Source organism: Octodon degus, unplaced genomic scaffold, assembly GCF_000260255.1.
Source record: "Octodon degus isolate 3935 unplaced genomic scaffold, OctDeg1.0 scaffold00032, whole genome shotgun sequence".
NCBI classification, from domain to species: Eukaryota; Metazoa; Chordata; class Mammalia; order Rodentia; family Octodontidae; genus Octodon; species Octodon degus.
Genome location: NW_004524608.1, coordinates 3,889,154 through 3,914,083, shown reverse-complemented (window position 1 = coordinate 3,914,083; position 24,930 = coordinate 3,889,154). Strand labels below are relative to the sequence as shown.

Here is a 24,930-nt window from a genome sequence, read left to right as displayed (position 1 = left end):
TTGTTCCTAAAATTCACTCTTCAATTTTAGAGAACAGGAACTTGTACCAGATGTCTTTCAGCTTGAGCGTTTCTTTCCCCTATGTCACCAGGAGGGGCTCAGGGATAGGTGAAAGTGTAAGACAAATTGTCAGGAAGGGTGTTGAGGGTTGGGAATGGACAACCCAGGTTAGGGTGGAGAATGTGAGGTGAAACAGCACAAAGTGGGGGTGTCAGGCTCACAGTTAACTTCTCAGGATGGGGCCTGAACATAGATATGAGTGTGGGTCAGAAGTGGGCCTTAAACCCCTCAGGGAGTGGCTTGGCCCAGCTGCCTCAGGGGAAGGGGCTGCCCCAAGGTATTCGGACCCCCTGCAATACAGAACACTTCCTTGGATTCCAGCAAATACTTGGGTGCCCTAATCCTATTAGTGCTGCTCTCTGGTTTACCACACTCAAGCCCCACCCCACCCATTGTCCACCCTTATCCCCAGAACATCCGGTCATGAGAACTAAGTTCCATCCCCAGAAAACACTTCCCCCATTCTTTTTTGGGTTTTGGTTTGGGTTTCCCACACACACTGGGAATGGAACCCAGGGTCTCAAGCATGTTAGATGAGCATGTGGTCGCTGAGATAATAGGCCCCTCCAGTTACTCCTGACAGACCAAAGTGGGGCTTCTCCCTCCAAGACACAGAGATAGACAGAGGGGGACTTCCAGCTCCCTCTGGACTCCTTGTGTCAATCCCACCCCTCCCACTTGAACAACGAGACAAGTGCTTCTCAGGGGTCTGAAACTGCCCTCAGGGTCCTTCTTTCTGTGGAAAATGCCAGAAAGGGGGACTCCATCCTGAAACCCAGAGTGTCCACTCAAAAGAACCAAAACAAGCCATTCTGCTGCCATGTCTTTATTAGGAGTTACACAGCCCCTTCTACCATGGCCTCATTTATACACACACGGCTGGACCTCAAGGGCCTTCATGGCATAACCCCACCTCCTTCCACCCACAGAGAGAGGAAGCAGAGGTGGGGCTGCTCTGCCGTTCAGCAGCTGGGCAGCTGGGAAGATCTCATGGGTGAAATTGGTTGGCACAGGCGAGGCAAACCCAAGGGAGGTGCCAACAGATGCAAGAGGGAGGGAGGGGCCAGACCATGCCTTCCAGGCCAGCCCCCCTCTGGAGCAAAGGCTACTACTGAGGGCAGGGGGGCTCTGGGGGGCAGCCCCTGAAGTGCTCATGGCAGAAGAGGCAGAGGCGGCCGAGTGAGTGCACGTACTCCTCAAAGTCCACCTCGCAGTCCTTGTTGGTGTCCAGAGCGCTCATGAGTTTATCGTAGTCACACTCTCGAAGCTCAGTCTGAGGAAGAGAAGGGTGAAGAGGAGGAGAGGCAGGCTGAGGAGGGCAGAACAAACTCCTGCGCAAGTTCTCTCTAGGATGATCCTCCCTGCGCCACTCAACCCCCTCCTGGGGGTCAGCCTGAGCTGACAGCATGGTTTCAACCCAGTTTCCAAATCCCCCTTCTCAGGGCACTGACTCTTTGCTACTGAGTCCTGCCTTTTTTGCAGGGCTTCCCTTAACCTTCCCAAGGTCTTCAAAGCCAAGGTGTGAGACTGATGTCCCACTTCAAGGATAGGAAACTGAAAGCCAGGCCTGGGGACACACACCTTTATCCCAGCACTAGGGAGGCTGAGACAGGAGGATGTTGTGGTCATTCAATCCCTTTCTAGCAGCCCCTCGCCACACTGTAGTCTCTGTCCTTTGCTATGCTCTGCTTGTGCTGACCTGAGGTCACTCTGCAGCATCTAGGAGCTGCCATCCCGCTGGGAAGCCGGGTGCTCACCGGGGTCCACGTGGGCAGCTCCTTGTGCAGCAGCTCCTTGAGCTCCGCCTGGCAGAGCTTGTGCTTGTCTCCAGAGCGTTGGCAGTATTGCTGGAAGGTGACCACGATCGTCGCCAAGGCCTGCTCCAGGTTCTGAGCCATCCTCACTATCACAGAACAAGTCCGTGACTCTGGGCAGAAGCCAGGCCAGCCCCCTGCTCATTCTGCTGGGTGTTCCCTGAACCGTCTTGTCAGCCCTCCTCTGAGCAGCCTTCCTGGACTCACCAGTCCTCCCAACTCATCTCCAACGGTCCTCGGTGATTTTCCTGGTCAAGCCTCATTTCCCCAACATCGGTGCCAACTCCGTGGACACAGAAGGCCCCCATCACCCTCACCCCCACTGTGGAGCTCCCTAAGGACTCCAGCTCTCTCCCATCTTTCCTCACACCCACACTCCCCAGGAATGGTCTGCTGCCCCCACACCCCCTTAAGATGCACCCCCTGGTCCTAAAGTCCCATCCCCTTTAGGATCCCAGAGCTCCTTCCCATGAGAACTTGCAGAAGGTCCTTGCCAGAGTTGGGCCTTAGCAGGGTGGGTACACCCCAGAGGAAACCCCCATCACTTCACCCGGCCCCCACCCTGAACTCAAGGGTGCTGCACCACAAGAAAATCTGGGATCCTCTGTCCCTTGCTAGCTTTGCAACCCTGGGTAAGTCATTTCCCTCTCTGAGTGCCTTCTCTGAAAGATGGCAAATCCCCCTCACAGACTGAGTTAGGAGCATGAGCCAGAGGTTTCTGGAGAGGTGGCCAACTCAGAGATTTACCAGTCTGCCACCCCACCCCACCCCCGCTGAGGCCCCCTTCTTGGCCCTGAAAGGTCTTGAGATAGGGGCCTCTGTGAGATGCCTGGTTCTGGTGGAGCAGAGCCTTCCCTGGAATTGCTCCCTCCCTTAATTCCACTGGCCCCTTCCATGCCCTCCTGGGCTGATGCCTCCCGCGTGCGGGAAGCCTGGGTGGCCAGGGAGGCAAGAGTTTCTTCCACGTGAGCTCAGTGAGTCACTCCTGCTTCCCTCAAGGGATGGGAGTCCTGCTGAGTAGGGTGGCCAGGGCCAGCCCTCTCTCTCCAGCAGTTCCTGCTCTGGCAGGGGGACGGATGGCCAGTGTGGTGTGACTGACAGAGAGGTAGGACTAGGGAGCCCAAGGGTGGGGAAGGGGAGCCAGGCACTGCTAGGCTGCAGTGCTTTATGTCAGCCCAGGGTTGGAGCGAGATGATCATGCTCCCAGGAGAGGAAAGAGCCCTTGTTCCCCAGAGTCGGGAACCTCCCAAGGCGTGCAGCATGTGCTTCCAGGCTCCTGCCCACTGCCCTGGCACCAGCTTTGTTGCTGTTTCAAAGCTCAAGGCCTGGGGACCAGCAGGAATCCTCTCTTCCCCTACAGCCATGGCCTGTCCCAACCTGTTCCCCTGGTGATGAAAGGAAGAAAAGAGGAGAGCAGGATGCCAACTAACAGCAACACCAGAACTTTTAGCCTATGGCTTCCACCCTTGGGCCAGGCCCCAGCTTTGTACAACCCCAACCCAAACTTCCCATCAGCCCACATTAGTGCATGGGGCATCCCAGCATCTGCCATAAATGACTCCCCTCACTTGGTCACCTACAGTGATCATTTCTCTGCCCCCATGCCCACACCCTGGTCAGGAGACAGCCCTGACACTCAACCTGGGGCAGGACCCATGCAGCCAGCACTCACCACTGGTATTGTCCTTCCAGCTGTGGGAGCCTAGAGACTGGCATCCCTATTTGTAGCCTCCCCAGGAATGAAAGGGGCAATTATGGGCAGACAAGTAGGTCAGTACTGAGGCTGCCCCCAGGGGCTCCCCTGCCTCCTTTCCTTAGCAGCCCCTTTTACAGGTCCACCCGCCCACCTATGCACGCTCACATCAAAGATCCAAGCTGGGCTTCACACACCAGTCATCCTCCCCCCTCCCGTACCCCCACCCAGGAGTGGGAACTGGGGACAGCTTCCTGCCCCCACCCTTACAGTGTGGCTGGAGGAAACAGACCTGGGTCGCATCACAGCCGCATTTCTTCTCTCTGAAGAGGCACCCTCACCTAAGTTAGCTTAGAGTTAACATGCTGCGGTGCCTTGGACAGCACCTGGCTGAGACTCCCATTTACAGATGAGAAGACTGAGGCTATCCTAGCTCTGCTACCAGTCACAGACTCACAGACCACTTGGGTACTTGGGTGCTTTTGGTTATGAACTTCCTGCATCCCCAGAGGAAATTACTATGTGTCTCCTAGAGGAGCTTCCATCAGGCTGGACTTCAGTGTTCTTGCCTCTGCACCCCAAGTGACAAGAATGAACTTGGAGGGGGCTGCGGCAGTTGGGGCAGACTTGGCTGTGGTCGCCGTGGTGCGGACGAGAAGCTACTAAAGAAGTTCCTGTGGAACGAAAGTAGAATTATATAAGAACATAATGGATGGAGAAGAGAAAACCTATGGTGGCTGTGAAGGCCCGGATGCCATGTATGTCAAATTGATATCTTCTGATGGTCATGAGTTTATTGTAAAAAGAGAGCATGCACTAACATCAGGAACAATAAAAGCCATGTTGAGTGGCCCAGGTCAGTTTGCTGAAAATGAAACCAATGAGGTTAATTTCAGAGAAATCCCTTCACATGTGCTTTCAAAAGTCTGCATGTATTTTACCTACAAGGTGCGCTACACTAACAGCTCCACTGAAATTCCTGAATTTCCCATCACACCTGAGATAGCGCTGGAACTGCTGATGGCTGCGAACTTCCTAGATTGTTAAATAAAATAAATTATAATAAACTGTTAATTTTTCAGAAAAAAAAAAAAAAATGAACTTGGGCTACAGGCACCAGAGAGAGCTGGCTTGTGGCTGGAGTCCCTTAGGGGCTGTTTTCCTCTTCCTGATCGCTTCAGCACCAAGGCAACTCTAACTCTCCTCACAGACCTGGGGAGGGAAAGGCAGGTTCCCTCTGCCTGTTAGCTTCACATGTAGCCCTTTGGGGTCCCATCAAGACAAGGCCTGTCTTCCACTTGTATCTCCTCTTTGGGTGAGTCCTGGGCTGCAGCTTCCCCAAAATGCTGAAGCCAAAGCCCAAGTTTGGCTTGGTTTGGCCGATGTCCTCAGGGCCTGAGGGGCTCTGGAGCCCTGATTGTCTCCTGATTCTGCTTTTCGCTTAAATTTTGACTGACTCATTCCTTCCTGTCTAAGAAGGTTCTTTGATGCTTTGAGAAAGATTATTTTAATTCTAGTCAACATTTCCTGTTTTAACTGGAGTAGAACGAATCTGCCTCATTACCAGAAATGTAAATCCCTTCACACTACCCCTCCAGCCTATGCCTAATCCTACGATTCCCCAAGTCACCAAAGGAACTTGTCAGGAGGAATGCAGCAGGGAAACAGGAGTTTGGCTTCCAGGCCTGTGCAGAATCCCGAAGGCCTGTGGCAGCACCCAGAGATCCATGACCTCCCCCTGAGCCCAGCACCCAGCCTTGCTTGAGCTATCACCTCCTGAAGACACCCGCCTTCCATAGGTGAGAGGCATGTGCACTGGGGAAAACAAGGAAGAGCTGTGATTAGCCCTGTTTTATAGGTCAGGCGTTACAGACCAGAAGACAGAGGCAGAGCAGAAATCAGGACTGGAGTGGACCAGCCAATAATTCCATCCTGGGGCAGTCATTCAGGACTTCCCTTTTCCTCATCTGTCAGTGATAGAGGGTAATAATAGAATCACCTCACAGCATTGCTGTGGGACTTCAATGAGTTGACATACAAATCTTGTGGAATAAATAGTGCCTCGCACGTCGGAAGGGCTTGGTAAATGTGAACCGAGAGGCAGTAATTTGCCCAAGGCCACCTCACTAGTGATTGGCAAAATTGGGAGCACTGGTTGTTCATATAAATACTTAAAGGCATCTGTGGTAGGCACTGAAGGTGTAAGGAGAGGTGACATGGTGCCTGCTCTAGGGAGACGGCGACCTAGTGGAGGAAACAGACAATAACGAATGAATGTTCAATAGGTCCATGGCGTAAGTGCTATGAGGAAAAACAAAGCAAGGTAAGCGATAAAAGAAAGGACAGAAGGGAGTGACAGAGGGACAGCGAGTTGAGGGAGGGAGGGAGGATGGAGGAGACGGTGTAAGAGGGAAGGAAAATAATGGTGTTGGTGAGGAGCTGCTTCATGTGCACCGTCAGGAAAAGGCCAGCTGTTTGAGTTCAGAGCCCAAGTCTGGGCATAGCCACACCGCCCTGGGGTGTGTGCCCACTGGAAGAGACCAGACCAAGACAACAGAGGGCAGGAGCACACTCTGGGACACCATACTTGAAAGGCAGCTGAGAAAACAGAGGGATTGGTACAGACTCTTCTGGACTGGAAGATGATTAGGGACCGGCCAGATAGCTCAGCGGATTAAAGGGCAGGGGCCGGGGCTTTGATCCCTGGGCCTGCTGTGCTGGCCCCCCTCCCCCGCGCGTGCTGAGCCAGTGATTGAGACTGGGCATAGTGGCACATGCCTGTAATCCCAGCGTTTAGGAGGCTGTAAACAGGAGAATCACTACGAGTCTGATCTAGTAGCAAGACCATGAACACCCTGTAGACCCTTACCTAAAATACAGGAGAAAAAAAAAAAAAAGGAAGATGATCTTGGAAAGAAACCTTAACCTGGCCCTCACTGAAGCTCCACACCCCCCTTCCCCACCCGACCTGAATCTATTATGTCATTCACCTTATTAGCGCTTAGGTTCCTTGACCCCAAAATGGGCTTGGGAAATTCCTGACCTAAGAATCCAACTGACAGCGCTTTCTACCTCTGGCTGTTCCTGCGAACTATGTCAAGACAGCAGTGTCTGAGTCCACAAGGAGACACGCACTGATTTGCCTGGGCAGGGCCCACCTCCTTTTCACCTCATCATCTTGCTCAGCCTTCTGCCTCCATGCAGATGGAAGACAGGGAAGTAACTTCTGTCTCCTGTTCCCCCAAACTCTTCTTAGAGTGATTGAAGTTATCCTGCCCTCCAGGAAGTTCTCTAGCTTCTCCCCTGAAATCCTTTTTCTGCAATGGCTCCATGAACTGTCCCCCGCCCCTGGGCCCTGGACAGACGTCCTCCTGCCTCAGGTCCTCCGGATGAGCTCAGTGCAGCGCTGTTGGCCTCTCACCCTCCCAGGCTCCCACCTTGCAGATGTGGAGCTGACCGTGGAAGAATGCACCACATTTGGAGGTCGGGCACTCTCTCCGTGAAGGACCAGCAGTGGGTGTCTAAAGGGTGAGAGAGATGCTATCCGATCTGGCAGGACTTCTTACAGCCCTGACCTTCCCCCTCTCTCTCTCCTCCTCCTCTGTCTCTGCCTATCACCACCATCAATGGCTACCCTAAAAGGCCAGTATCTGGCCCTGCACCTCCAGGGAAAAATAAGATGAAATATCCTATGCACCTGGACATTCCGTACAGTTCTGCCAAAAGGGCTTGTGCCCCAGGCTCAGGATGACCTGCCCAAATCCCACAGATCCAAGGGACCAAGGCACTTACCCAGATGGCTAGCTTCCTTTCTCATCTTCTGAGCCAAAAGGGAAATGCACCGGAAGGGCTTTTTGGTGACTGCCGCCAGGGATGCCTTCGTTACAGAACTAGGACAGGGACTATGATGAGGCTCTGCACCGAGGCCCAGGAGTGCCTGCAGAACTCAGACCCACCACTACCCTTCTGGCTGGAAAGTCAACCGCTGGCTGTGCGCATTGCACAGATGAGAAGAGCGAGTCGTGATGAGATCCAGTGGCCTACAAGAGGAAGCAAGAGATCCTAGGTAAGCACTGCCTTGTCTCAGTGATGGGGTGCAGGGGTCTAAATAATCCTCCTGCTTTACTTGCTTTTACTTGACTTTGAAAATCAGTCATTTTGGAGGCTGTGTGGCTGATCAAGAGACGCCCACTAGCCGAGCTCTGCCCCGTGGGTTATGAGAGCAGTTGCCTGGCTCACTTTTCAGGAACTGGAAGGCTGCTTTGGAAAGCACAGACTCTTCACTGAGACCCGCGCAAGTGTCCGGTGGGTGACTGCGGCAGGGTGGGTGGAGATGCTCCGGCCCCCCCTGCCTCCATCGTGCATTCAGGTCCTGTGCTACCTCAACCTGCAGGTCAGATTTCTCCACACCTGTGCATGTAGGTGTGTGAGTCACTGAAGGAGCGTTTGTCCCAGACTTTCGTATAAAATCTGTTTGTCTTAAATTTATCCAGGCTCTCTCCTCCTTCATCATGGTTGAAAATACCCAGAAAAAGCTTGTAAGATATTTTCAGGGCTTGTAGAAGCGTCACGACTTCATGATTTGTGCCTGCCAATCACCAGTTTCCCAGTGACTAGGTCAAGACCGTAGGAGAGAGGCATCTCAAAATGTCCATTCATCAGTCCTTTTCTAATCTAAGCCTTGCTTTCAAAGAATAAAAGGAAGTTTGAAACCTAGACTGAGTTGAGTTCCTCACCGCCCTCCCCCATCCGCACCCCCAGGGTACTAGCCAGCCGGTCCCTCTTTTTTTTTTTTCTTTTCTTTTTTTTTTTTTTTTTTTTGGCAGAACCAGGGATTGAACTCAGGCCCTTGCACTTGCCAGGGAAGTGTTTATTCCACTGATCCATCTCCCCAGCCCCTATTTCCTATTTTTCTGGCATCCAAATAATTCTTTTTCCTTTTCCCAACGACTTGACCTCAACTCACCCTACTGCTTTTCAAGGTGAGTAAACAGACCTGGGTGGAGTAACAAGCTCATCTTTGCCTTTAGCTTCCCTTCTCTTGGAGGGTTAATGGACCTGGGTTAATGGGCTTGACCCAAAGGAACAAGGCCAAAGTGACAGTATGATCTAAGAGTATTGCAGATAGCCAAGAGAATGATAGCCAATTAGAAAAGATTCAGGCCCAGGATAGAGTCAGAGCAAAGATGAGACAAACTAGAATATGGTCAAGGACTGAGTGGATAAAAACCAGACCCCAAGATGGAGACACTGTGGCTAGGCCTGTGTACCTCCCCAGAGATAAGCAACAGTGCAAAACTGTACTGCAACAAGCACCATCTGGTGCAGTGAGTCTAAACAACATGACAAACACATGGAAACAGTGCAACAAACAAAAAGGCAGATGACCAGAACACTCTGACCTCACTTCTGTCCCTTCTGTCCACTTCTGCCCTTGCTTTGCTTCATCTGTGTACCCTTGCTATGTACCTTGTCTTCCTGTTAAATCAGTAGTAGCTAAGTGACTCTACTTGTAATCCTATAGGTGGATTGTAGTTTGATCTAATGTAGGCTGTGATGTGATTTTACTGTGTTAAAGCTCTCTCCACAAAGAGCTCAGTCCCACCTTCAAGACCCCTCCTGCCTCTCAGGAGATTGATTCTTCTTTAAAAAAAAAAAAAAAAAAAAAAAACTTTCCTACTTTTCACTTCCTTTGTCTTCAGCTCCATTCCATTCTTTGGTGTCTCAAGACATAAACTCCACACATCTAACAGGTTGGGAGTTACTTCCCTGTCACAGCAGCAGATGAGATTCCTAAGACTCTGGTCCCAGCAACAACTCCAAGAGGAATGGAGTTGGTAGCCTCCTGGTAACCTGAAGGGAGCTGTCATTAGGGCCCTACCAACAGATCCTGAACAGGGCTCCTTCCAGAGCCTCCTCTCTGCCTCAGCACAAAGAAGAGGAAGAATTGTTGGGACCAGTTAGAAAATGTCTGGCATCTGTCAAACACCCAGAAAGAAAGATTAGCCCTTTGGGAGCTCTCTACTGGGCACAAGTGCAGAGGCAGCCAGCTGAGGCCAGAATCCACCAACCAAAACAGTCCTAAAACCTAGAACTGAGAAACCAGGACCCACTATGTGTCTCAAGTCCCAAAGAAGTCCCACTACCCTAATCCAACCACCAAGAGTGGACTGGACCCAACTGACTTGAGGTACGGAGAGCAAGGGCATCTGAATTCTGTTCATCCAGTTCCCCGCACCTCACACGAGGCCCAAGGCTCTGGAGATGACTGTGAGAAGTGGACAGATACCCAGATTGCCACCCAGTGTTCCCACAGGGAACAAATGATTGACTTTTCTCACAGATGTAGGCCACATCAGGACGCTGGACCTTATTTAACCTCTCCCTGCCTCTATTCCTTCATCTGTGACACGTGGAGAGCAACAGCACACCCTTCATTCAGTTGCTTCAAGAATGAGACCAGATGGTGCTCGAGTGAGTGCACCACTAGCAGAGTGCCTGGCCAGAGGGGCTGCTCTATCAAGGGCCCTAATGACAGCCCCCCTCAGGTTACCAAGAGGCTAAAATGACAGTGTGCATGAAAGCAGCTCTGAGAACTGCTGCAGGCACGTTAGTCACCATCGTCATAGGTCCCTGACCTGAATTTACCAGCTCCTTTCTGATGAGCTGCTAGGAAGGTGGGCTTCTTTCTCTTTGCTGGCATGAAAAGAGAGCCCTGTCCCAAGGGCCTGACGGTGAGAGAACAGCACCATCACACTCAGCTTCTTCCTCTTTCTGAGAACTCTATTGGAGACACTCTGTGAGTGGTTCCCAAACTGAAGGGTTTCCAGGGAGATAAGAAAAATGAGGAAACAATTCCGAAAAGTGCTGTTCTAGCTTGCCCACTGTCCATTCCCTTTCTTTATCATTGAAACTTTTTATTTTCTTTCAAGGTGTCAATATGCCCAGTGAAAAACACTTGGTCATAGCTATGAGTAGCCCTGAGACATACTTAAGGCCAAAGGAAATAATCTGAGAAAGGTACTTAGCTATAAACACTACATTTCTTTTCTTGTTTTGTCCTTTTGAGACAGGGTCTCACTATGCAGTGCAGGCTGGCCTTGAACTCACTTTGTATCCTAGGCTGGCCTCACACGGGTTCTCCTGCCTCAGCCTCCAGAGGGCTGGGATTACAGGTGTGTGCCACCATGCCAGTCAAGCATGGCATTTCTTAAGAAAAAAAAAAAGAGTTAATTCTAAACAGGAAGTCAAAAGACACGAAGATCTGTTTTCTTCAGAGAGCAGAACCTCATTGAAAGACATGAATCTGCCTCCATTTCAGGACTGCTACAGACCCGTCAGCACTTGTGCCTCACATACACCAACCCCCACCACCACAACTTCCACCCTTTCAGACAGGAGAGTTTCCTGCGGGTGTCTACCTGTATCTCACTGAAGGCTTTCTTCCTGGGACTCTGAGTCACAAGGGACCACAGTCAAGAGCAACACTGGATGACTGCACTCAAGGAAGCTCCGCTATATCTGGATCTGGCTTACAGAACAAAGTCTTGGACTTCAAGTCAGTGTCTTGTTGAGGCAAGACTCTGCGGGTCTTGGGAAGGAGACGAGTCTCTTCTGAATGTGGAAAGGATGTGAATTGTTGCTAGAAAATAGACTACAGAGTCAGGAGTGATGGTGCACACCTGTAATGCCAGTACTCAGGAGGCTGAGGAAAGAGGAAGGATTGTTATGAGTTCAAGGCCAGCCTGAGCTACATAGCAAGACCCTGTCTCCAAAACAAAAATAGAAAAGAAAAAGAAGTAGACTACAATATATGCAGTATGATAATATATATGATGAATGTTTACATTTAATTAAAACATTTAATTTAAAAATTTAAATTATTATAGTTAAAGTCATAGTGTCATTAATCCCCTACAAAATATTCTTTCTCAGCTGAGCCAGCCAAAAAAAAAAAAAAAAGAAAAAAAAAAAAAAAAGAAACTGCGGCCGGCCAAATAGCTCAGCGGATTAAAGCACTTGCAAACAGGCACAGGGGCCAGGGGTGTGATCCCCAGGCCTGCTGAGCTGGCCCCACCCCCAGGGCCCACTGAGATGGCAATTGAGGCTGGGCATGGTGGTGCGCGCCTGTAATCCCAGCTCTTGGGAAGCTGTAAACAGGCAGATCACTATGTGTCCAATCTAGTAGTAAGACCCTGTACACCCTGTTGACTCTTCAGAAGAAGAAGAAGAAGAAGAAGAAGAAGAAGAAGAAGAAGAAGAAGAAGAAGAAGAAGAAGAAGAAGAAGAAGAAGAAGAAAAGAAATGGAAGCACTGCCACAGAGGTACCTGTGCTCTTGGCAATGTGCTGACAGCAACAGTGGCCACCCCCTGGGAGTGTATGTAGTCCCAAGCAAGTCATGGCTGAGGCATCTAAGGTGCTTTGTTTACAGTGTCTCTCCACAAGCAAAATATTCTTTCTCAAAATACAAACACACTTATCCCATCTTATCTTTCTGGCCACTTTCAGATGCAGTTTGCTAAGTCCTTTCCTGAGTGTCACTTGCATTGTTATGGCTCCCCTGACATTCTAATGGATTCAAAATATGTATCTCTCATGTTCATTTTAACTTAAAAAAGAGAAGTCACACGGTGCCAGATCTGGTAAATAATGAGGAGACACCATGATGTTCTTCTGAACCTGCCTTTCCATTGGGTGGCATTTGAAAGCAGCACTCACTGTATTTCTTTATCACACCTTGCAAAGACACCCAAGAAAGGACTTCCAGAACTGCTCCAGAAAGTGACAAGAAGAATGGGATAAGTGTATTCACCGCAAGGGTACTATTTTGAGGGGGATTTTTGACAATGTACCTTTTACTGTAATACATTTTTAAAATTTAAACATTCACCATATTTTCTATGACCCTTGTATTGTCTCCAAGAATGGTCACCATCAATGTCATGCATACTGGGCCTCACATTAGGGAACGTCTAGTTCTCCTCCCCTAACCTCTGAGCCATGGACTTATCTACAAGTAAATACATCTTAAGAGACCTGCAGCTTCCACGTGGGCTTCTTGGAAACGGTGCTCTGAGAAGCCCGGACCACGCAGCAAGGCCACACCTAGGCATTCCAGTTGCCAGATTGAGTTGAGCATCTGGCTAACAGCCAGTGACAGCTTCGAGGCATGAGGAGTGAGCACCTTTGGGTGTTCTCTTAAACCTCCAGGGGACTCCAGACTCAGCTTTCATCTGCAACTGCATGAGATGCACCAAATGAGAGATAACTAAGCCCACTCTGAGCACAAAACCAACAAAGGTCACAAATTTATGTTTTAAGCCACCACCGCTGAGCCACTGGCCCACACCTGAGCTGCTAGTTCAGCCTTCTTTGCTGACATTGAAATAAATCACTCAGCAAAATTTTCAGAGAAGGGTCTTGATCAATATACTTTCTTAACCCCTTGGTATCTGAGAATGTCCTCTAGTTAGTCAGAGTTTTATTGTGTCAGCTATTTCAATGCCAATTTACTTAAACCACTGCTAGTCAGAGTGACCCATCACTGATACTTGATATATTCCTAACCTGTAGAGAATTTGGTAAAGAGAAAGTGGAATCCATCAAGGTAATGAACCTTGGGGCCGGGGAGATGGCTCAGTGGAATAAGTGCTTCCCTGGCAAGCGCAAAGGTCTGAGTTCAATTCCCGGTTCTGCAAAAAAAAAAAAAAGAAAAGAAAAGAAAGGTAATGAACCTAAAATGTGAAATTAGATGAAGGAAAAAAAGAAAAATATGAGGATCTAGCCTTGTAGACCAGAAAGTTGACGACATTTTTGTTTTTGTTTTTCTTGTTGTTGGTACTGGGAATTGAACTCATGACCTTCTGCTTGCCCAGACAGATTCTATGCCACTGAGCTATGCTGGGTGTTGACCTTTGTTTTCACATAATAAAGCATCTGGTCAAGCAGAATATAAGGCAATCTAGGATACAGCTTTACAAAAAGGACAGAAAGAAATAATAATTTGGCATAAGCTGGCTTCTAGAAGCTTTTATCGGAAGTCAACTGGAGAGAAATGAACTCAAAATAGAACTGGCCAATCTGGAAGCAGATATAAAAACAAATACAGCTTTTCTAAAAACTAGTACACTGTCTTTGGCCTACAATCTGACGAGGAGTACTTGAAATGTGGCTTTGTGGGGTGAGTTAGACTCTGGAGCAAATCCTAATACCACTTGTTCTCAATCCTGAATATTGAGGTTTTTCCATTCTGAGATTATATCCTTCCTTCTTTGTTGAAATTAAAACATTCCCTTGGGCAGGCAGCAAAAACAAAACAAAACGAAAACTCTCTTTAAAAAAAAAAAAAATCCCTTTTTATGAGATGATAATGATAGTAGAAGGTATTTGCACTTTTTAGTATCTCTGTTTGGCAAAATAAAATGTTGCAAACCTATCTTAATTCCTAACTTTTTATTTGTGCCTGGAATTAATTTTTTTTTTTTTTTTTTTTTTTTTGCGGAACCAGGGATTGAACTCAGGCCCTTGAGCTTAGGGAAGCGTTTATTCCACTGAGCCATCTCCCCGGCCCCAAAGGCAGAAGGGTTTGGGGTTTTTTGGTTTTTTGCTCCAAATGCCTTCAGGGTAGGTTTTGCTGACTTGAGTTGTGGGGCTCGAAGCACAGCAACCTGAGCCTGACTGCTTTGTTGAAGCAGCCACTTACAGAACTGGGCTAAGGGGGACCTGAGGTACTGCTCTGGCCTCAGGGAGATTTCAAAAAAAGAGTGGGGGTGCAGAACAGGGTGGGGTCCGGGAAATCCTCGGTCTCCAGCCCTTTAAAATGACCCAGCTGGATTATAGGGATCAAAGAGTCATTACTCTGTTATCTACGAATGAAAGAAAAGTTTACTGAGTATAAGATCAAAAGGGGGGGCCTGGCCCTAGCTCAGGCCTTTAAGTGGCTGCTTCCACAAAGCTGTCAGCCTCAGGTTGCTGGAGTTCGGAACCTCACACCTCTCCCACTGGCCAAAAGTGCCCTGAAGGCATTCGAGCAACAAAAAAAAAAAAAAAAAAAAAAAAAAAAAAAAAAAAGATCAAAAGGGAGGGCTGGAGTTTGATCCAAGGCACCACATGCCACGCATGGCCTGCCCTCCGGGTGTGCTGAACAGGCCACCAAGACCGGGTGTGGTGGCACTTGCCTGTGATCCCAGTGCTGGGAAGACTGAAAACAGGAGGATCACTACGAGTCTGAGCTTCATAGTGAGACCCTGTACCAAATACACAAAAATAAAAAATTAAAAGGGTATACAGAGTCTTCCTGGACTCCAGAGATCCGCAGCCGAAAGTGAAAAGCTCCGTTTTCAGGAAAGCTCTGTTTTGAGGACTGGCATGGGTAGGCGGGGAAGAAGTCTTTGGATCACTGGACATAATCGTGAGGAGGGCCAGAAAGACCGCGATCTCTCCTTGAGGCCCACCTGCTGGTCACTGTTCTGATCCAGTTCACCCGTCAGCTTCTTCGGCCCCTCCTCATCCACTTCTGCTGCTAACTAGAGCAATGGGCTCATCCCGACCCCCACACCCCACACATAAGCCGGTGCCCAGCAATCCCTCCACGGGTAGCAGAATCAGCAGGAGGAAGGCCACCTGGACACTGATTGGCTAGCTGCCCGTGGGGTGGGGCTCAACCTGAGCCCAGCGTGACATCACCTCTGTTTTGCTGATGAGGAAAACTTGCCGATGAGGTGCTTCTTCTCATCAGCAGCAGGATGGATCCAGAAAAGGCAGGCTTTGTTTTTTCTAATGTTTATTGAAAAGCAACTGTACTTGCACGTCATGGTAACAAACAAAAACAAAACACAGCAGTTACAAGAGTATTCAAATAGAAAATAGGGATAAACCTCCCCACAAAATTTACAAGACCTACATACAGAAAACTAGAAAACATTACAGAGAAGTTAAAATTTTCAGGAACACTTTGAGGTGAAACACCTGAAGGTGACAATTTTCTGTGAATATCCAAGAAACTTGAAATTATTAAAATAATTTTGAAAAGGAAGAAAAAACACTGAAAGAATAATGACATTATTTCCAGAATTAATATACATTTGTAATATCTTATTTACTCTTTCAACTCCACACTTTTTTAATGCCAACCAAAATGATTAGAAAAAATCATTTTTAGTTTTTTTTAAGACAGGGTCTCATTATGTAGTTCAGGCAGACCTTCAACTCATTATGTAGCTCAGGCTAGTTTCAAATTTGTCCTGCCTCAGCCTCTTGATTGCTGGGATTACAGGTGTGCATCACCACTGAGCAGAAAGTTTTAAGCAAAAGAAAAGGCAAATCAAGAGCCAGGCATGGTGGTGCACGTCCTTAATCCCAGCATTTGGGAGGTTGAAGCAGGAGAATTCACCAGGAGGTCAAGGCTAGTCTGGACCACATAGCAAAACCCTGTGTCAAGCAAAGAGAGAGAGAAAAAGAGAGAGAGGAGAGGAGAAGGGGGAGGGGAGGGGAGAAGAGAAGAGAAGAGAAGAGAAGAGAAGAGAAGAGAAGAGAAGAGAAGAGAAGAGAAGAGAAGAGAAGAGAAGAGAAGAGAAGAGAAGAGAAGAGAAGAGAAGAGAAGAGGGACCTGCCTCTTATGTTCAAAGCTCAAGATCTGACTTTAGGTACAGGAAAGGAACCCACTGACTGTATTTCTTGGCAAACTGTCCCTGGGTATATGCCTTAGCTGGGCTTAATTCTCCCTACATGGCTTCTTAGTCTGACATATAAATATGAAAGCAAGAGTAGTAGGGACTGCACGGTGAGCTATATGATCCTGAGCCCATTGCTTTCCCTCTCTGGGCTATGAGTTGCTCCATTCTCGAATGAGAGAACTAGACAGATGGACCCTGGGGTTCCTGACAGGACAAGGTCCACGGGAATTCACAGAACATTCACAGGAGGGCCTTGCTAACCAGACTCTGTGCCTACCCCACCCCCAGGCTGCCCCTCTCACCCCACAAAGCTGGGCAGCTCCTTCTGCACCAATTCCTTCATCTCTCCCTTGCTCAGCCTAAACTTGTCTTCATCTCGTCCAGAGTACTTGTAGAGGGTGGAGACAAACCACCTCCAGCACCTGCTCAGGGAACCAGCCATACTGGATCTGGGGCTGAAAGGGACTGGCAAGATGTATATGCCAGGCTGCAGGGGCACCCCTGCCTTGTGCTCCACCTAACCCTGTCAGAATGGGGAAGCAGGGACAGTGGCTCCCGCAGGGCAGGCCCTGGCCTCTGCCTTACAACACCAGCAGACTCTAACCCCTTCCTGTGTCTGGGAGTCGCCAAGGGCAGGGCTTTAGTCTCCCTTGATCACACTAGGGACACTCCAAGGGCGGGGCTCCCCATCTCAGGTGCCTATAGGGAGGGAAATGATGGGGTTACCTGCATCCCGACTTGATTTCTATCTACATCATGCAGCGCGGTGCACAGGCACATGGTGTGCTGGCTCAGATGGCTCCTTGTGCTGTCTGCCAGTGGCCACACTGTGGCCTAACAGTACAGGCCTCCCTGAAGAAGTCATTCCCTCCTCAGACTGCTGGAACCAGGGTCACCGCTACCTAACTGGAAGCTACTCCTTGGGCAGGGACTCTGGGCACAGGTGCTTTCTCTCACCCCAAGGCCCCGTGTCATGAGACACTGTCTCCATGCAGATAGGGTGAGGGGCTAAACACCCCAATACCAGGAAGAGTCCTGTAAGCATTCCTAGTAAGGAAGTTAGCCAGGTGTGGTGGCACATGCCTGTAATCCCCAAATTTGGGCAACTAAGACAGAAGGATCACCCCCGAGTTCAAGGCCAGCCTGTGTTACATAGTGAGACCCTGTCTTTAAAAAAATCACATTAAGGAAGTTAAACACCCAGAGCCTTGGGATCAGGGTGGAATCTGGAGACACAAGAACAACCTCAGAGGTCACTTTCACCATGGCCCTGCCACTGAGAATGCCAGGATCAGCCTGGCAAGGTTGGGTAAGACCCAGTATCTTGGGTTGGGTAAGAGGCCAGAGGATCCCAACTTGGTGTCAAAGGCAGGAAAAGCCCTAGACGGGCCTACAGGCCACACCCTGCCAGGCACACCCTGCCAGCCAGTGCTCTTGCCCAGGCAGGAAAGCGTGGGGAGCAGCCCTGAGCAAGCTACACCGCTACCCGACCCAGACCTGGGTGGGGCCACAGTCGTGGAAGCCCTGCCTCTTGCTCTTTAGTTCTGCTAGAGGCCAGGTCTTTGCACAAAGCAAAAGCAAAAAGCACACAAACTTGGGGGTCTTGTTAAAGCAGCCTTTAAATATCCATCTTCTAATAGGATACAGGTCTAGATCCCCAAAGAAAGGGCCTCACTGAGACACCTTGAGGAACCACAGAGGGACATGCCCCACAGAGAGGAACCAGGAGAAACGCCACTTGATCTGATGTCACAGAGGGTTTCTCCCAGAGGGAGAGACCCAGAGAGTCTGGGGGCTGATCCAACCAAGGATACCAGAGAGAGAGAAGTATCTTGGAGACGGTGCTTAAGATGAAGGGACAAAGATGAGTCCAGGCCCTTGGACAGACAGAGACCCTCACCAAACCAGGTAGGATAAAGACTCAGGGCAGCCTAGGGTCTAGCACCCAGGGTGGGGATTCACAAGCCAAATCTACATCTCTGCCAACTGAACCTGCCCTAACCTGATCTTGCCACAGCCTGGCCTCCTGCCACCCACCCACTCCCTCTCAGATCCCTCTTTCCAGACTGAAGCTCAGATACCAGCTGGAGGAGGACTCTGGGCCCAGGACAGGGTGTTCCCTGAAGCACTCAGGCCCCAGAGGCCACAGGGAGGTGACCTGGGAGAAGGGGCAGTCCTGGGCAAGGGAAGGGGAACAGCCCTCCTCTGGGACCTGGGGACCTATGCCAGGCCTCAGTTTTATGACATAGCTGTGAGTAAACAGCTCATGCTTATGTCTGCAGGGACACAGAGCAGGGAGAAATGCACAGCCCTGCACGTGGAGGGGGGCCAGGGCACATGCGCGCAGTAATGTGAAGTCATCTTTAGAAAGCTGAGGGCCAGAGAAGACAGCTGGAGGTGTTGCGGGGGGGCATCAAGAAGAGGACAGCAGGGCTTATGTCAGAAGATGGGGATATAAAGTCACTGTTAGAGGTCCACATTAGAATACCTTTCAATGAGGTAACAAGGTAACTGGGAGTGCTTAGCAACTCCCCTGCAGGGAGAAATAGGGATTACTCTGTGTGCAGCCACAGCTGGGGTGATCCAGCTGTCTGTCATGTAGAGGGAAGGGGAGCCTCCGGAGGGGTTAGAGGGAGAGCAGGAAACCTCGGCCTCCTGGCTTCCACCTGGGTGGGTAGGGAGGACACCTCTATCTCAAGCTGGAAATCGGAGGATGAACACTTCTCAAATCAGGAGACCAGGCCTGAGGCAGGGGCACCAGTGGTGGGCTCCCTCACCATCCCAAACCTCCCACGCATCCTCCCATACCAGAGGAGGGCGAACACCATACCCTCCAACCCAGCCCAGGCAGGGGTTTCCAGGAAAGAAGCTTCATCTGCCCCCTCCCTGGGCTCCTGCTCCTGCTCACTGCCTATCCCAACCCCAGTCGGGCACCGCCCTTCCTGTTGACCAGCTCCCCTCCCCCCTCCATATGTTATGCATCGCTCCCTCCCCCATCCTAGGTGACTCACCCGTGGTTCCAGGCCCAGATGCCCAGGCAGTGACTCAGCGGGCACGCCCTGCTCCCCAGGGCCAGGGTGGCGGCAGCCTGAAACCCAAGTCTGAGAGCGCTGGCCTAGAGACCCTTTGCCTGGCAGACCCAAGAGAGAGGAAGGTGACACCTGCAAGGTCAGATCAGATCATGAAGGAGGCTGGGACTTGGGGGCCAGACTCAGTGGCATATGTGAAGTGGATCTTGGGGCCCCAGTGTCCTCTTCTAAACCTTTGCACGGGCACAGTGTCGCCTTCTCTGCAAGGTCCTTGACCTCCTCATGCTATTTCTCTTCCACCAAAATCTTCTTCAGGTAGAATCAATAAAACCCCTCCTTACTGGGGGTAAGGACCAAGGCAGTGCAATGTACTGCTGCTCCCAGGGATCTTCCCTCTCAACTGCAGAGTGTCCCCAGACACTGGTCCCTACCTGCTTTCCAACCTCCCTGCACATTCCCTGCCTGCCCAGTCCACTGTGGGTGGACACATACAAGGACACACACGTGGACCTGGCTAGCAGATACTGGTCACTCTGTCTTATACTGGTCACTCTGCTCAGAAAGTGACCATGCCCAGCCCAACCACATCTCATGCTGGGATCCTACCTTGTTGGGTGGTATGGTGGCTCATACCTGTAACCCCAGTACTCTGTGAGGCTCAGACAGGAGGATCACAAGTTTGAGCCCAACCTGGACAGCTTAGCAATTTATCAAGAACGTGTTTCAGAGCCCATCATAGTGGTGCACACTTGTAATCCCAGCACTCGAAAGGCTGAGGCAGGAGAGTTGCTGAGTTTGAGACCAGCCTGGGCTACAAAGCAAGTTCAAGGCCAGTCTGAACTGCATAGTAAGACCCTGTCTCAAAAAACAAACAAACAACCAAGGTCTGGGGATGTAGCTCAGTACAAAGACTCCAGACTCAATCCCCAGTACCAGAGAAAGAGAAGATGAGGTACAGAGAAATCTCACCGACCCTTCAAAGGAAAGTTAAATGCCAGCCACTTCATGGAGCCTTCCATGCCCCTATCAGATCCAGTTTCTACCTGATCTGTCCCACACAAAGCACCCTTGTGTCCCTGTGTCCTCAGGGCAATCCACTTTAGACTGAGTCACTCACATCCCCCTAGTGGTGAGCACACCAGCCAGGCCCTGGTCTTCTTCATTCTACATGGGCAAAGGGTCTCACCCACATCAGATGCCAACAGTGTTCGTGGCTGCCGAATGGCAACAGGGGTCACCCAGCTACTATTTAGGAGCCAGGCGGCCGGGGAGACCTCTCACTGCCTGAAATCATGTCACTGATTGCACTAGCAAAGAATAGCGTTTCAGTTTCCAAGAGTGGAACTGAGACACTGGGTGGAAAATAGAGCTACCAGTCCCTGAGGAGGGAACCCAGGAAGCCTCCCACCCCCAGGGACCCAGTGAAGGGGCTGAGCAAACTCCCCAGCAGGCAGGGGCAGAGGCAGAAGGCTGACAAAAAGGAACAAGGAGGCAGTCATGGAAAAGCCAGAGAGGAAGAGTGCCCAAGGAACTATGAAAGGGAAGTGGGGAGAGAGGTCAAGGAGAAGCAGGCAGAGGGGACCAGGTAGAAAGGAGCAAGATGAGGGGAGCTGTGCAGTCAGCAGCCTCTGGAGGCCCGGCCACAGCCAGGCGTCACATCTTATGTGACCAAAACCCGGACTGTGCCCATCCACTGGCTACATCCCAGAGACTGATTCCCTGTGTAGCCTGGAGCCACTGCATCCCCAAGGGAGGACAGGCCTGTTGTCCCTTCCTGTTCTGTTTCTTCAGTTCCCCATAAGGCAGAGAAGCCAGATGGCAGGGACATCTGAGGAAGGGACTATGTCCATGCCCAGCCTGAGAAGCTGGGTCCTCACACTCTCTCCACCCCCTCAGCCAGCTCCTATACAAGCGCCAGAAGCTTTGCCTGTCTGGTGTCTGCCCTCTGGTGGTTGGTCCATATGTCTGTGGCCCTCCTTCCTCCTCCCTTCTCTCCCCAGTCCTCTAGCCCTTCTCAGGCTCAGCTCCTGACTCACCCAGGAGCAGGCAGGGCTGATTCATCTCCAGAGAGACTTCCCACACCCACACCTGCCTCATGGAGAAGGGGTTTCCTGGACAACCCTTGCTGAGAAGCCCAGGTTGCCTTGAGCTAGAAGCCAGACACCAGAAAGCTGTTTCAAAGTCAGGGACACTGGGCAGGAGGGAAGCAGGTGTCAGATGTGAGGCACTGGGCACTGCCAAGGTCAGCTCACCTACTCTGTCCCTGGGGTGGAGCACAATGGAATGGATGCCAGGGCCAGGCACTAGGTATAAGTTCTGACACTGCCTGACTCGGCCTCTAGCCTTGGGTGAGCTATACCATAGCTCCAAGTTCAAACATTTTCACCATAAGGGTCATCCCCTGTATCCCAAAATAAGTTTTGAAATATTTTGTTACAATTTATTAAATCATTTATGACCCTGGTTTGACACTTGATTTTAGCCAAAGGACTAAGAGGTGATTAGCCCCTGTTTTTGTTTTTGTTTTTGTTTTTTTTTCTTCAGATCCATAACTATCCCCTGATACATGTTCAGCATGAGTGGACACACGTTCTCACACTGGGTTCCCATCCTTCTGGGCTTGGTGCTTTGTGTGTGTATGTGTGTGTGTGCGCGTGCGCATGCATGACCTACACGCCTGCACTTGTGGGGGTTGATCCTTCACTGCATCCCCAGCCTTTTTGTGTTTGGTTTGTTTGTTTGTTTGTTTGTTTGTTGTTGTTTTTTTGAAACACAGTTGAAGTCACTAAGTTGCCCCGGCTGCACAGGAAGCTCCTTCCTTGGCGCCCCCGGACTGCTGGGATTGCAGGTGTGCCGCGCCTGGCTTGGGTTTGGCGTTCACTGGCTCATGCACTGCCTTCGCTGTGTGCCACGTGCTTCTGTAGATTACCCCACCCGATTCACAGGAGGTCCTTAAAATCTTATCGAGCTTAACAGAGGAGGGAATCCAGGCTCAGAAAAGTCTGCCCAAACTCAGTCCTTTAGGGAAGAAGCACCACGTAAACACAGATGTTTAACAGTCTTACACCTCACTGCGAACTCCACCAGTGGTCCGTGGGGGCTCTCACATCCCACCCCACCCACACCAGCCCATCGGTCCCATTTCTCATCTCTCACCTGGTGCCCATCTCCTTGTCTCTGGTTCTGGCATCTTTTTCTCTTTAATGCCCTGTGGCCTGGATTGGAAACACGCTGGAAAAAAACTTCTTCATCTCTCAGCTTCCTTAAGCTTCTGTGAGCCACAAAGAACACTACCATCCACCCAGGAACCCAAGCCAGAGCCTCAGCTGTCCACCCCCCCGGCCTCCTGCTTGCCCCTGACTGCTTTCCGGCTGTGCCTTAGATCCCACGCCAGTCATCTGCAGGGCGTACAAATGAATGTCCATTTTGTATCTGTGTATTCAAAGTGGTTAGGATAGATATATAGTTACATTCTCTTAATGAATAGAGTGATTTGTTCTAATGGTGTTTGTAAATAGGATATCATGTCTGCATCTTGTACAACAATTAACCACTAGGAAGAATGTATGCAATGTGTTAATTATTGAAACTGTCCTACCAATTTGATTTGAAACTATCTCATTGCTATTTGTTTCTCAATAAAATTATGGGGAAAAAAAAAAAAAAGCTGGGCCGGGGAGATGGCTCAGTGGAATAAGCGCTTCCTTGGCAAGCGCAAGGGTCTGAGTTCAATCCCCGGTTCCGCCAAAAAATAAAAAAAAAAATTAAAAAAAAGCTCCGCTCCCACTCAAACTTGCCCTCCTCAGGTCTGCCACCAGGGTGCGCTTCCTAAATTCACAACTGAGCACGTCACTCCCGGAATTAGACACCTTCAGGAGGCAGCCCTGAGCAGGCACACCCTCCCAGACACACCCACTCTGCGGGGGTGCACACAAGTCCAGCCGTGCCCCCGCCTGCCTAGGCCGTGCCCCGTCTTCGAAATCCCGTCCTGCTGGGCCACCTGCCAATCTCCTGATCACACTTGCAGTTCAGTTCAAGTTTGTCTCTGACTCCGCTTCCCAGCTTCCCACATCTTAAAGCACGGGAGTGTGCACCGGCACCCAAGCACGCACACACAAGTGCATGTGAACACGTGTTTACACTGTCATAGGCGCGCCTATCTGTGCACAAGTTTTGTCCGTGACCCTGTAAGATCATTCCTGGGGTTTCATCTTGACTGCTCATATGATGACCCCCGGGAAATAGACCCCAAGGATGGTGAATTCCCCACACCCAGCGCAGGTGTGCGTGACCAGCTGATGGAGTGACAGAGCTGTCCCTGATAGCCACCACCCTCTCCCTTCCCTTCTGTACTGCCGATATCCGCTCTGAGCCCCCTACTTCACCCCTGATACTTCTGGAAACTGACCTGCTACCATTGTGTGGCAGCAACTCTCAGGGCCACCGGGAACTTCCCTCTTGCAGTGGCCGTGCTCTGAGGAGGGGGCGAGAGCAGCCCCTCCTCCGTACCTCCTCAGTCCCCCGGAGCCACGGTGGGAGAGCTCAGCAGCCCCCACAGCTCCCCCACCAGCCTGCTCCAGCCCCACCGAGCCCCTCCTTCCCAGGGGCCTGGGGCTGGGGCGCTGCCTTCTGTAGATGTGGGAAGGCCCGCTTGGGAAGCAGCAGGAGATGGAGACGTTATGGGCCTTGGCTCCAAATTACACCCTCTGATCACAGCGGTGATTTGGAGCCTGACTTGAATTCTTTTTCTCAGAACTCAAGGGAAGAATGGATGGAAAATTAGCACCCCCAGAGCCCCCACTACTCAGCCCTCTGCCTCTTCTATTTATCATTTATGCCATTCATCAAAGATTTCCTCAGAGGGATCTGGTTAGAAACAAGTCCCTATGCCCCCAACCTCTAATCGCCCAAGCGACCATTTGTGTCCTGGTAAAAGCAGTTTAGAAGGAGTCAAGTACAGGTCCCCAAGGAATATCTAGCAGCCCCTGCAAGGCGGCCACAGAAGCCCCAGGCCCTTCCCTTACAGCTCACTTTAGGCAGCACTGTATCTGCATCCACTGTAGTACCCTTGACGATAAACTGAAAACTAAGGCAAAGGAGAATTTAAAACCCAGTGGAGGGGCTGGTGAGATGGCTCAGTGGTCTAAAGTACCTACTTAGAACAAGCTTCGCAAAGCATCAGAGACCGTGGTTCAATTCCCCAGCACCACATGCCAGCCAGCCCCGCCCCCTGGTGGGCTGAGCTGGCCACACACACACACAAATTTAAAAAAAAAAAAAAAAAAAAAAAAACAGTGGAAGGGCACACCTGTAATCCCAGCAGTCAGAAGGCTGATACAAGAGGATCACTGTACGTTCAAGCCCAGCCTGGGCTATGTAATGAGGCCATGTCTCACAAGAAGCAAACAAGCAAACAAACCAAAAAGTCGATAATCTTGAAAATATAAAAGAATGGAAAAAAAGAATAAGAAGAAGAATGGCAACTGAAGGTGTAGTTGAGTGATAGAGAGCTTGCCTAGCTCGTGCAAGACCATGGGTTAGATTCCAGCACCTAAATAAATAAAGAATAAATGGCTGTTTTCTGAGACAGGATCGCACAACCTCTTAGTGATAATCAAGAAATGAAGTGTGAATATTTCATGGACAGCTTTTTCGAGGA

At 50.3% G+C, this 24,930-nt stretch overlaps 2 protein-coding genes and 1 pseudogene across 8 annotated transcripts; 1 reads left to right on the top strand and 2 right to left on the bottom strand.

Moving 5' to 3' along the window:
* Window positions 1-870: 870 nt before the first annotated feature.
* S100a3 (S100 calcium binding protein A3) lies at window positions 871-22,674 on the bottom strand. 6 transcript variants are annotated; one of them, XM_023713837.1, is made up of 4 exons: window positions 22,428-22,674; window positions 7,360-7,607; window positions 1,818-1,963; window positions 871-1,333 (listed from the first exon to the last, which is right to left on the bottom strand). In XM_023713837.1, the coding sequence occupies exons 2-4, from the start codon at window positions 7,382-7,384 to the stop codon at window positions 1,169-1,171; spliced, it is 336 nt and encodes a 111-aa protein (XP_023569605.1). In that variant the 5' UTR covers window positions 7,385-7,607; window positions 22,428-22,674; the 3' UTR covers window positions 871-1,168. The 6 variants fall into 6 exon arrangements, with proteins under 6 accessions (XP_023569605.1, XP_023569604.1, XP_023569603.1 ...); XM_023713836.1 differs by lacking the exon at window positions 22,428-22,674 and adding an exon at window positions 16,545-16,607; XM_023713835.1 differs by lacking the exon at window positions 7,360-7,607.
* On the top strand, window positions 4,194-4,637 carry LOC101591091 (annotated as a pseudogene). Its single transcript, XR_001117068.2, has one exon. The product of XR_001117068.2 is annotated as an elongin-C pseudogene (transcript).
* On the bottom strand, window positions 7,526-16,762 carry LOC101581773 (protein S100-A2). Its single transcript, XM_012514419.2, is given in 5 exon segments — window positions 7,526-7,607; window positions 14,856-15,007; window positions 15,010-15,083; window positions 16,253-16,257; window positions 16,545-16,762. Coding segments are annotated over 5 exon segments (453 nt in total). The 5' UTR covers window positions 16,685-16,762.
* Window positions 22,675-24,930: the final 2,256 nt, after the last annotated feature.

Bases quoted from the DNA above. Each gene is read 5' to 3' on its own strand.
- S100a3 (XM_023713834.1), bottom strand. From the start codon at position 20,290: ATGGAAGGCTCCATGAAGTGGCTGGCATTTAACTTTCCTTTGAAGG. The intron at 1,964-20,244 runs GTCGGTGAGATT...GTTCTGTGATAG, and splicing joins ATTTAACTTTCCTTTGAAGG to TGAGGATGGCTCAGAACCTG. The intron at 1,334-1,817 runs GTGAGCACCCGG...TCTCTTCCTCAG, and splicing joins AGCTGCCCACGTGGACCCCG to ACTGAGCTTCGAGAGTGTGA.